General features: G+C 36.1%; 1 protein-coding gene across 1 annotated transcript in view; it reads right to left on the reverse strand.

Moving 5' to 3' along the window:
- The window catches only part of ryr1b (ryanodine receptor 1b (skeletal)), a 119463-nt gene that overhangs the window by 38817 nt on the left and 68380 nt on the right, over positions 1-12266 (reverse strand). Inside the window, exons 61-72 of the mRNA XM_044120336.1 lie at positions 11231-11352; positions 10983-11032; positions 8016-8076; positions 7811-7937; positions 6883-6991; positions 6716-6797; positions 5103-5233; positions 4075-4395; positions 3087-3327; positions 2362-2449; positions 2078-2170; positions 1713-1727 (exon numbers count right to left, since the gene is read on the reverse strand). Of these exons, the coding sequence (XP_043976271.1) occupies positions 1713-1727; positions 2078-2170; positions 2362-2449; positions 3087-3327; positions 4075-4395; positions 5103-5233; positions 6716-6797; positions 6883-6991; positions 7811-7937; positions 8016-8076; positions 10983-11032; positions 11231-11352 (1440 nt within the window). The remainder of the gene's footprint in view (positions 1-1712; positions 1728-2077; positions 2171-2361; positions 2450-3086; positions 3328-4074; positions 4396-5102; positions 5234-6715; positions 6798-6882; positions 6992-7810; positions 7938-8015; positions 8077-10982; positions 11033-11230; positions 11353-12266) is intronic.

Consider the following 12266-nt stretch of genomic DNA (forward strand, 5'->3'; position numbering starts at 1 on the left):
AGGAACTGTACAAACCATCAGTTACACAATGATTAGATGTTGCCTTATTTAGCAGTTTTAATGTGGTCAATGAGCACGACAAGAATCGAAGAGTCCAGTTAGTCGATATGCGGACAGCTGCGGTGGATTTAGGTTCCCCTGACAGATTCGCCGTCTGAGAAATCAGAAAAATCCTTTTCTCTATGGTTGCAAGCAGGTAGTGAGCACAAAGTTAATACAAATGCTGAAACGAGAAGAATCCTCCGGCGCAGAAATGCTGTAAAAAAAAAAAAAAAATACTAAAAACCAAAAATCCAAGCGTCAGGGACAGAATTTGACAAACAGAAAACGAGCTCCACAGCTGAATCCAACAGGGCCGATCTAAAGGCAAAGTGTTTATTGATCAGACAAAAACACTACGGGTGATGACGCTCGGCTGCAGCGGAGCAAACGCTCAGCTGCTCATCCGAGCACCATGAAACCTCTCAGGCCACTACCATCTACAAACGGCTGTCATCAAGCCGACTACGCCCCCTCATCACACAAATACAGACAGACGTGAAAAACCTCTTCCAGCCCCATCCAACATGGAGACAGCACTTCTGAGAAAAGCAAAGAACATTATTTAAAAACATTGTGAGTGATCCTGTACACCAAACTGATGCTGCTAACAGCCTGGACTGAGAGTCCCAAATGATCTGCAGCTGAAACCTTATGAGGTGGAAACCTTTCCAGCCAAAGATAAATTATTAAGTAGCAATTATTAAGCACTAAACAAACATTAGTTTAGCTAATATGCTAAACCCTAAAGCACTAAACTTTGGTTTAGCGCGTTAGCTAAACACTTTAGCTAACACATACATATTTGCCGTGAGCTTTATAACTGACAGCCATGTTGGCAGGCAGTTGCTGTGGAGTTGCTATGGCAACAATAAACTAGCCACAAGCTTAGAACTAGCGCTCGCCTCGTTTCTAACTTATAAAAAATATAAGTGTATAAAGACTGTTTCTCAGTTACAATACTTGAGTACTCTGGACGTCAAACAAAATGAATATCAGTGGTATTTAATGTAGCACTTACTGTCGAACCAGCAAAATTAGCTTTGCTAATGTAGATTTTATCTGCTAGCTAACTGTGTCGCAGCACGAGATTGGAGCCACACGGTCTTGACATGTTTTCCTTCTCTTTCTCATACGGGCTGAGCCCGACGGCAGCCATTTTGTTCATGCAATTTTCTCTTGCACATGTTTTCTTTCCGTTGGTCTCAAAGCCGTGGGTCCACTATGCCTTACGCTGCCCTTGCCTACTAAGATGGCGGTGATGCTTTCTGGTTCAGACTCAAGGGAACTATGTATTGGGTATATTTAGTGGGAGCCAATACTGAAACGCTAAATTCATTCCTGAGTAAAAGTTTTGGGTACTAACCTCCTATTTACAGTACAGACCAAAAGTTTGGATACAACCATGTGTCCAAACTTTTGGTCTGTACTGTATATTAATCACATATCTGTTTTTTGTCTTGTTTTTGATTTATTGTTCAGTTTGGTGTACAGGAACCCGTCTCTTTCCTGCTGTTACGCCCAGTTATGCCGACTCCAACAGTGAATAAGCAGAGAATCTCCTTTATGTGAATGTATTTGTGCGAGTCATGGGGGGAGAGCTCGATGAAAAGCCTCTCAAACTCAGGGTGCCATGCGATCAGCACAGCGCTCGTGCACAAACACAATCTAACCTCTCCGTCTCCGGCCTAGAGACCCGGCGTCCAACCACCGACATCGGATATATGGAGAAAACACAGTTAGCGACACTAAACCGCCACTTACATTATCCTGGAAAAGGACGTGTCAGATTTCATTTATTACAAAACCGTTAATGTGAAATGAATGACATAATAATTAATTAGCGATGCATTTAACTTTCAGAAAAAACAGGAAATGACGATGTGAATATGTGCAGCTATGAACGGATTGCTTTGGCGCCGTTCCCTGCTTGGAGTGTTAGTGATACATAAATTAATAGAGTTTAGTTTCTTAATGTGTTATGTCTCGGTATGTGGTGGATCAAACGTCTGCAGAGGAGGGAATGTTTTGTTCTTACCTTGGTCATCTTACTCTTACTGTCAGCAGTGAGGAAGGACATGTTGTTGATCTCATTCATCACCACAAAGTTCTGCTCCTCCCGCTTAAAGTTCTGCATCAAAAACACAAAACAATCTTTACATTTCACTTAATTATCCCCTTTACCTGAAGGAGCAAAATATATATATATATACTTGGTAATTTTCAGAGTTGGGTAGTAACTAGTTACATTTATCTAATAACTTTTTTTTTTTAAAGTTCTTTTACTTTGAGTAATTTTATTATGAAGTATCTCTGCCTTACATGTGATTTGGACCAGAAGATGAACACCTCTCCCACCATCCTGAACAGTTCTTCTGCATCCGGGTCCGGACAGGTCAGCCACCTCGCCCTTTTCACAAAAACAGAAAAAGCTGAGTGAGAAAGTGGCACGACTTCAACATATCGAGTTAAAGCAAAAAGTATCCGTCCAAGAATTTACTCAACAACAGTAAAAAATTATTTAGTGAAAAATTAAGTACTGAGTAACTGATCAAATTATCAATCATTTAAGATTTTTAAATCACGTCATCAGACGGAGCAAAATACACAGTTAAGTGGAAATTTAGATATTTTAAGGACTTAAATGATTCATATAAAAAGCATAATCACGAAATAACAAAATGAGGCAAAAGAAAATTTTTCCAAATCCGTTTCTTTCAATAAAAAATTTATGAAACTTGAACAAAAACTGCAGCTGAATTATAACATGTTTGTTTTTCTTTCAGTGGGTAGAAAATCCAGAATTTGTACTCAAGTAAGAGTAGAAATACTTCATAATAAAACTACTCAAACAAAAATAAAAGTAAAAATACTCCTAAAAGTAAATAAAATAAAAAAAATTACTTAAGTAAAAGTAACTAACCCAACTCTGCTGATGATAGATGAACTCATAAAATCTAAAAATGAGTTTTAATGTAATTAAAACAGGCAGTAGGTGTAATTTAAGCAGCTCTAGTGACCAAACGGCGCTGATCCGACTCTCTGACCTGTTGTTGTCCACGTAGCGGATCAGCAGGGGGTAAAGGGCGTACAGGTCCCGGCAGAGCACAGCGAACTCGTCCCGTATGGTCCCGTTCTCACTGTCCACCTCCGACTTGCCCTCCATGCGCAGGTGCTCCTCCTCCGCCACCACCTTCCCCGCTCGCTTCTTCAGCTTCTCCATGGTGGGGATGAAGTGGGACTTGAGCATCTCCGGTTTCGCCCGGCTGACGATGGGCTGGGCGAAAACTGAGGAAAAATCACCGATGACAAAGTCAGTCACCGAGCAACAACCTGACAGCTTTAAAGTCACTAGAGCTGCTTAAATTACACCTATTGTTGGCAGAAATGTTAACTTATAACACCGGAAAAATGTCTTGTTATAAATTAAATAATCTGCCAGTGGAATTGTCAGATTGTTTCATCAATAATAAGGAATTAATATCAATTGAAAAGTTCAGTTTAAGTAAGTTTGTCTTATTCCAAGTGTATTAAGATATACGCGCCAGAATCTAGACCAAAAATACTTCGATTTTGTGTTTTTGCAGTGTAGCTAAGAGACGGCCAAAAAAAAATCCTCCAGAGGGTCAGAAATGGCCCCCGAACCACACTTCCAAAAAAACACTAACTTCTTGCCAAAACTGGCTGGGTGTTTTTCTTTTTTAAACCCAAATGTAGAAAAGCTAAATGCAGAATTAGCAGAACCGGTTCCCTTTAAATCAGGGGTCCCCAGAGTCGGTCCTGGAGGGCCGGCGTCCTGCATGTTTCAGTTCTCTCCGTGGTTTAACACATCTGGACCAGATGGTGATCGTTAGAGGGCCTGAGAAGAACACTGACATGCTGAAAAGGTTGTTGGTGCCACCAGGGAGGGAATACAACATGCAGGATGCCGAACCCTCCAGGACCCGCTTTGGGGTCTTAAGTATAACCAATAAATATTAAAGCCTTCAGATTGAATGTTTTTCATAAATCGATTTGTTGGTAGGCGTCACCAACCGGCTAATCTCTTCATCCAGGACGCCTCATCGATGCCCAGGTTGTTGACCACGATCTTCATGATGCTGCCCAGCAGCTGGTTGAGCTGCTCCGACGTAACGGCGGTGCACAGCTGGCCCTCCTGCTCCGGGAAGTTTTCCAGCCCCCTCTCCCACCAGCGGGGCAGGTAGTTACACAGCATGGGCAGCGTAATCTCAATCACATGGGGCATTTCTGTGTAGCGAGCTCCCGACTCAGAAAGGTCATGGATTTCCTTCATCAGGACGTCCAGCTCCGGGATGTCGGTGCACAGCTCCTCTACTTGGTTGGGAAGACCCAGAACTGGAGAGGAACAGAGGAAAACATGTTTTTAAACGATAAACACGATTTAATTCACATTTTAGAAGATGGGTGTCAAACTTGTTTTCTTTTTGTTCCAAATGAAAATTCTAAATGTTCTTAAAGGGCCGGTTGTGTCAGAACCAATTAAAAACAGCTAAAATATTGACAAGCATCTTTCTCTGCGTTCAATAAGTTCTTGCTGAATTTAAAAATATTCAACTTTTTCCACATTGATCAGTTCCTCCAGGATTTTGTGACTGTTTCTGTGATTTTCTGCCATCAGAATCAGATTTTTGGGGGGTAATTTGGAAATATTTGCCAAGTGTTTTGCTATATTTGTGCTCATATGTGACGTTAAACGTAACTTTTGGTTCTTAGCCACTTCGATCGAGGACTATAACTTCACATAAAGTAACCCAGAGGCAGAAGTGTCGTAAAAGTAAGAAATAATGCCAACTAGCATCATTTAATGCTTTTAAACATTTTGCAGAACATCTGCAATAGATTCACAATCATGTATTAGAAAAACAAATGTGGGAATTTGTTGATTTTGCATGAATTTCCACAACTGCAAGAAACTGGAGGGACTAATTGATGCAATTTGACATTTGGAGTTTAGAGGTCCGCATAAAGAGCTTCAGCGAGCCAGATTTGGCCCCGCGCCTCAACTTTGACACACGTGTTTTAGAGGAAAAATCGTAACTCACTAGTTCTCTCTCTTGGAGTCTTGGTTGTGTAAACAGAGAAGGAGTTGAATTCATTCAGTGCCGGTTCCAGGAAGGCTACTGGCATAGCTGCTGCTAAATGAGCCAAACACTCTCCAAGAGCCGGCCGCTGTCTGCACAACAAGGTGGAGACAAGAAATAATACGTCATGAAGAGGCTACCAGCTAGCTTTTAAAATAAATACACAAACAAAAACACTGGTGGGGGCTAAATGTACCAAACTATTGCCAAGAGCTGGATGCTGCCTCCATCAGTAAAATCTAACATCCAGAGTAGAAGAAGTGGGAACATAGGCCAAAATGTCCAACTGTCAGCATTCTGTCTTTTGCTATTTAGTAAAAACATAAATATTAGCAGCTGCCTCAAATTGGCATGAGGCAAAACGGATTTTAAAAAATAGCATAAATGTTTTGTCAAATAAAAAAAACAAACAAAAACTAAAATCTGCCTTTGGAAATCCAATGCATTATCAAAACATTTGCTAATATTAGCAATTGCTAATGCTAGCCTTTTTCTTTGCTAACAGCTCCAAGCCCTCGTCTAGTGCATGAAGCCGTCAGAAGAAAAGCTAAACATTAAATTGAAAGTTTATCCCTAAACGAAACAAAATAAATACAAATTTAGCTTTGTTAGCATATTGTTGCTAAACAATTACTAATACTAGCAGAAAAAATAAGCATAAAAAGCGTAAAGGTTCTTAAATAAAAACAAACTAAACCAAATCCGCCTTTCAAAATCCAATTGCTCACTTCAGCTATGAGATACTGATGTTAGCATTGCTGTAACATTTGTTAATACTAGCCTCAAAAAAAAGGATAGCATTAGCAACCGCTAACGGCTCCAAGTGCTTGTCCAGAGCATGTAGCTGTCTGAATAAAAATAATTAAATGAAAACAAAATAAATAAGAAACTAGCTTTGTTAGAGTACTGTTGATAAAAAATTGCTAATAATAGCAAATTAGAATACGATTAGCAGCTGCTAAATGCACCAAACCCTTTTGATTCTCATTTCAAATGTGGAAACCTCTTGTCAAAGCTCAACATGAGACACAATACCACAAATTGTTACCATGAGGTAATGCTAATGTTAGCTGCTGTTTTCTATTATTAAAAAAACATTAACATTACATGTTCCATTTTAATTCAGTTTATCCATATAATCCCATCTACAACAAATGTTGTCTCAAAGTAATTTACAAAGTAATTTAAATATAAATAAAATAAATTGCTAAACTATGTAGGTTATCGTTTCCTGATGTTTCCGTAAACTAAATGTTATGCTAGGTAGCGTTTAGCTTACCAAACGTTTTTTTTATGTCTGCGTAAGACACAAAACTTGAGATCCTTAGGAAACATTCTCAATTAGGTCAAATCAAATGAAATCAAAATTGGTCTTAAAAAAATGAAAATGCTAACATTAGCTTTGCTATGCTAATGTCAGCTTTGTTGATGCTAATGTGGTCAAATATTAGCCAAATAATTCTAACATTAATATTTCTATAGTGTACCAAATCCTGTTCAAGTACCATTTAAAACTTGAATCAATAATCTATACAAATAGGATTTTTTTAAGCTAATTCCCGAAATTTGCTTACTTCTCCACATGCGGAGTCTTCACAGTTCCCAAAGAATATATACTGCACATCAAACGATAGCAGGATATCTGCAGGTCATCCACTATGGATTTAATAAAAGAGGATTTTTTTGTAAGTTTCCAGTAAAGTATTAATAGAAACAAACCAAAAATACAGAAATAACTCACAGATAACGTCATCGCCGAACTGGTGTTGGGCAATGTGGTCAAACAGCGACGTGAGGACAGGTAATAAGGCGTTTGTGGTGTAGTTGATGTTCTGGGAAACCCCTTTAACCTAAATAAACACGAAGGCAAACAGATATCAGCTCACAACAATAAAAATCTCATTCTGGCTTTTATGTGAAACTACAGACTGTAACAGAATAATAATTTTAAAAAAAAACTATTTAAAGCCAATTTTAAACTCCTCATTAAAGGCTAGCAGTTTGTGCCAGAAATAATTAGCTTGTAGAGTTCCTGAACGACCCGCTTATTAGTGTATGATAAAAACCAGATTACCAAACTAGCTGACTATTAAACGGTCATTGCTAATGTTTGATCTCTTAACCACTTAGTGACTAATGAAACAGATATGAGGGTCTTTTTAATTCAAAATAGCACAATGATACCACCAATTAGCAGTTTTGGTGCTAATTGGTTAAAGTTAGCACTTTGCTAACTTTGAAAACATTTAGCTTAATTAGCGTCCTCATGTTAATTTTTCTGGATAAATTTGAAAACGTTAATTTCCTTGGCTGTTTCATAAACGGTCAGTTGAATAAAGTTCAACATCTGGGTTGAAGTTTTGATTATCAGCTGGAATTCTTCAAGCCGTTAGCATTAGCCCCTGCTAAATGCCTTGTTGGTGTAGCGCTTTAGCATTAGCAGGAACCAATGCTTATGATTAGTGTTTTAGGGTTAGCAAAAGTCTTAGTTAACGGTACCTAGCACTGCTAATTAGCTTAATCACTGTTTATAGTAAGAAAAACATTTACTTGGCAAAAACCACATTAGTAGTTTAATAATAGGAAGCTCCTCAGGATTTGGGGTATTACTCTCTTTTTCAAACACACTGTTAACATTTTGAACTTCCTGTATTTGTGTTCTTGCTCACCTGCGTTTTACTCGACACTTTTCCCAGCTTCAGATTCTCCACCATCTTTTCTATGTCATCTGCAGCACTCTCAAAGAACTGCCGCAGGATAGCCTTCACAATCTCCGGGCCTGACTTCATAACAGTTCTGGAAAAATAAGATTACGATCAAAACAGAAGAGCGTTGTGTCTATTTTCTGCCTCTCTGATGACGGTGGTGATTTACCTTGCATCAAGGGACCGCGAAAGAATGTGCAGACAATTCACCACTGCAGGTGCGTCCGTTCCTGTGAACGGCACACAGATTATGATCCGTCACTGCTTTACTTCCGTACAAATTTAATGCAAAAGCGCAAATAACTTAAATAATTAAAAACGCCAGTTTTCCTATCAATACTAAAGAAATCCTGTTTAAAAGTTTTCCATAAACAAAACACAGAATTTTATTTTAATCAATGATGTTAGAAAACAATATAACTCACGCTGCCATTAAATCAATTCTGAAAGAATCTATTAAATTCGTTCCTTTGGTTCTATGTGTGGAAAATGTATCAAAATTTATTAATTTGATGACTCAATTTCTCATAAAATGGAAGTGATCTTAAAAAAATTAAAAGAAAATAAGGCAGACGAAGCCGAAAGAGAAACAAAAATCAAAAAAGTTTGGAAATCGTTTGATGAACGGCACTAAAAAAAATTATAAGAAGCCAGAATAAAAAACAAAAATGTGCATTTCTGTAAAGTTTCTGTGCCTGCTATCGCTGACTCAAATAAAAGACTTTTAGAGATTCATGGTGGTGAAGCAGATAAAAATGAAGATAAAGCATCTATTGCCTCCACAAGCCAGGCTGGCAACACATGACAGAGCCGCAGAGCAACACCAGCGGTTCAGCTACGGAGAGACATTTGTTCCAATATTACTGCGACCGAAGAACACACTTCAAAAATGAAAAAATAAATAAATAAAAATTCAAAAATGAAACATTGAAAAACTTCTCAATCAAAAACAATGTTTTGAGGGTAATTTAAATGTGTATCTGATAGTTGAAATTCTTACAAGTATAAACGTGTTTGACAGCAAGTTGTTTCCGTATTTTTTACTTTTTACAAGAGGAGAAAATGACCAACATCGTGAATGAAGCATATAAATGTTTTTCAGACGTGAACACAGACTCAGAAGAAGCAGTTTGTAGAAGTTTTCTCTCATTTCATAATTTAATGTGGTAAAACATTCATGAAACGTTTGATTCAAGCTCTTCAAGTTGCACGTAAACAGGTGAGGAAATGAGTCACATTTTAAGTAAGAATTTGATATTTAAAATATTTCAGGCAATAAACATGCATGTAATGAAAGATTATATATTTAAATAAACATTTTATGTGATTAAAGTAAACAATTATATTAAATTTTGAAGTAAATATTTAATGTAAACAATCAAACCAGATGAAAGAGCCCAACTTTAAACATTTAATGTGTAATTAAACAGTTCAGAGTAAACAATAAAGGTAAGTATTATGAAATAAGTCACACTTTAAGTAAATATTTGTTGTATTTAAAATATTTCAGGTAAAAAGTGAACATGTAATGAAATAGATCCTAGAATTTTATATAATTGAACATTACAGGTAACAAATGTGATGATCATCTGAGGTAAAGAACATTTTAAAAAAATATTTTTTACATATAAAATTAGTTAAAAAATAAAAAAGGGGTTAAATGTAATAAAGATGAGTGTGCTTCATCTATACAGTCTAGTAGAACAATTTCACACAGATTTTGAGTTAATGGGGCAACAATTTAATATTAAAATTATTTAAAATATTGAATATGACTTAAAATTGTAACAGAAGATAGTGTGCCACATGTAGTAGCATGAATTACCACTTTTCTGTATCAGTTGATCACAAGGCATTTATTTACAGAAGTGTTTGTTTGGAAATGAATGGTCCATGTGAATCTCGGAGCGCTAGAGAACAGCTGGCCCGAATCAGCGTTCATAAATCGGATCAACCTGGAGCTCAACGCAGAGCGGGAAAATCCAATATCCAACTTGAAAACAACTTCACTGCGGTCAGTAACACACTGAAAACAGCAAAATAAAGTTTGTTTTGGTCTGTGGCCTGTAAAGACGGCGCCGCGAGACGTAAACGCCACTTTTTCCAAAGTTCTATAGAAACGATTCCGTCAGAGGAAGTCCCGCCTCCCAAAGGAGTGGGATGTGGTTTGTAGAACAAGATTTGAAAAGAGTGCAATTTATAACACTTGGCCTCAAAATTAAAAATAAGAAAAAACAAAAAAATAAAAAAAATAAAAAAATTTTTTTGAAAACGTAAAAATTTAAAAATGTAAAATCTAAAAAAATTTTTTTTAAATGTTTCATCTGGAAAAATAATTTTGAAAAATAAAATATGAAAAAAAAGTAATCTAAAGACATAAAACTTGAAAACATAAAATCAGAAAAAAAATATTTCAAAAATGAAATATGAAAAGATTTCCAAATAAATTAATAAAGATTTGAATAAATAAAATTTGGAAACAAAGAAGGAAGAAAATATTTGAAAAATTTTAATCTGAAAAGCTTTCAAAGCAATTGATAGAAATGTGAAGAAATAACATTTTTGAAAAATAAAATCTGAAAATATAAAAAAGTAATTTTTAAAATTTGAAAACATACAATTTGAAACATTTTAAACTTTTCTTTTTTTTAAAAATCTATAAAAAAAACAATTTGGAAAATAATGAAAAAAGGCTAACAAATATCTTTCTAACCAAGAAATAAAAAAAAAAGAATAAAATAAAATCTGAAAAAATTCAAAACTGCATGAATGTAAGTTTTTCTATTGCACACACATTGTAAATTACTCTCTCAGCATTTTTTTTACTACATTTTTATTTTTCTATTTAAATCTTTGCCTACAATTACATTGGAACAAACTTCTCTCCATGTTAAACCTGATTTAATCAGTTCACACTGTTTTAATAAATGTCTTCAAAGCCATAAAAAGACAACTTTTAAAATCACAAAACTGCAGAAAACATAGAAGCCAAGCAGGAGCTGAGCTGAAGAGAAAGAAGCGTTAGACAGGAAACTGAGAGATGTGGGAGGAAATGATAAAGTGGAAAAACTTTATTAGTGAATAAATTAAAGAGGAAGACAGGATAGAAAATGACACCGCCATGCAAATTCCTTACCAAAAAGAGAAACTCTGTGCCTCACCAAGGCAGCCAACTTACAGAAGATACTGAGGTCGGAGGAGAAAAGAGGAGAAGCAGGGACAGGGAGGGAGGATGGTGAGGAGGGGGCAAAGGTCAAACGTTTCAGGTACACAAAAAGTATAAGAGAGGTCAAGGAAACAACGGATCATCTCTAACACGAGAGACATGGAGGGACATGGTAGCAGGAGAGGACAGAGCGATCCGGGGGGACGACAAACACAAACCTGGCGATCATCTCCTTCTCCTTGTTGGAGGAATGGCCGCCGCTGCCCAGAACCTTGGCAGGAGTGGACAGGAAGTACAGGCAGTGGTTCTTGAAGTACTGATTGACGAGCGGCAAGAGAATCTAGTGACAAGGAAAGGCGACGTTTAGACTTTCAGAACAGAAAATAATTACCTGATAGGCCAGCGTTTTTCAAAATGGAGGCCACCAGTTGGAAAATGTTGGTTTTTTATTAAAATATTACAACTTGTTTCCTGTTTAATCTCTGCGTTTTATTTTAACTGATTTAATCTCCGTTTTGCGTTACAACGGTTGGTGTAAATTGTATGGCTTTTTAAAATTTATTTCAAACAATTACTTGGTTTTAAATGTGCTGTACTAATAAATTTGACATTGAGATAGAATTGATTTAAATGTTATTTCATTTTCAAGCTGCTTTGCTAATCAAGCTAACAAGAAATGGAAAAGTTTCTGACAAGAAAATGACCAAAGGAACCGTCCAGCTCCAAAAACAAAGGAAGTGTGAGAATAAAATTTGATGTAATCAATTTATAGTTATATATATATTAATTGCATAATAATCAAAACATCAAACTAATATCAAACTATATTAGTTTGATGTTATATATAATTACATCAAACTAATATAGATATTTTCTTGTAATAAAAAGACAGAATTTTGAAGTAAAAAAACTGTATCTTCTGATGATAAAACTTTCTGGCAGGAATCACACCATCTAAAATCTGAGGCAGCATTTATGCATTTAGCTAAATAACATGAAAACTTTCACACCGTTATGAAATGAAACTTTATTCCTTTGAGTTTTTTTTATCTTCTTGCAACGTGAAATTTCCTCATTTTAATGAGTTTTATAATGTAACAAAAAACTCTCTTTTTTTAACTAATTTTACATCCGTTAGTGTAAAACCTTAACAAATTTTTAATATGATTATAAAGGTGAAACAACAAATTTTATATGTTTGTATAGCCAGAAAAGTTGTCATTTTAACAAATTTTGCATCTCATATGAGAAACT

This window comes from Gambusia affinis, linkage group LG06 (assembly GCF_019740435.1).
Source record: "Gambusia affinis linkage group LG06, SWU_Gaff_1.0, whole genome shotgun sequence".
Classification (NCBI taxonomy): domain Eukaryota; kingdom Metazoa; phylum Chordata; class Actinopteri; order Cyprinodontiformes; family Poeciliidae; genus Gambusia; species Gambusia affinis.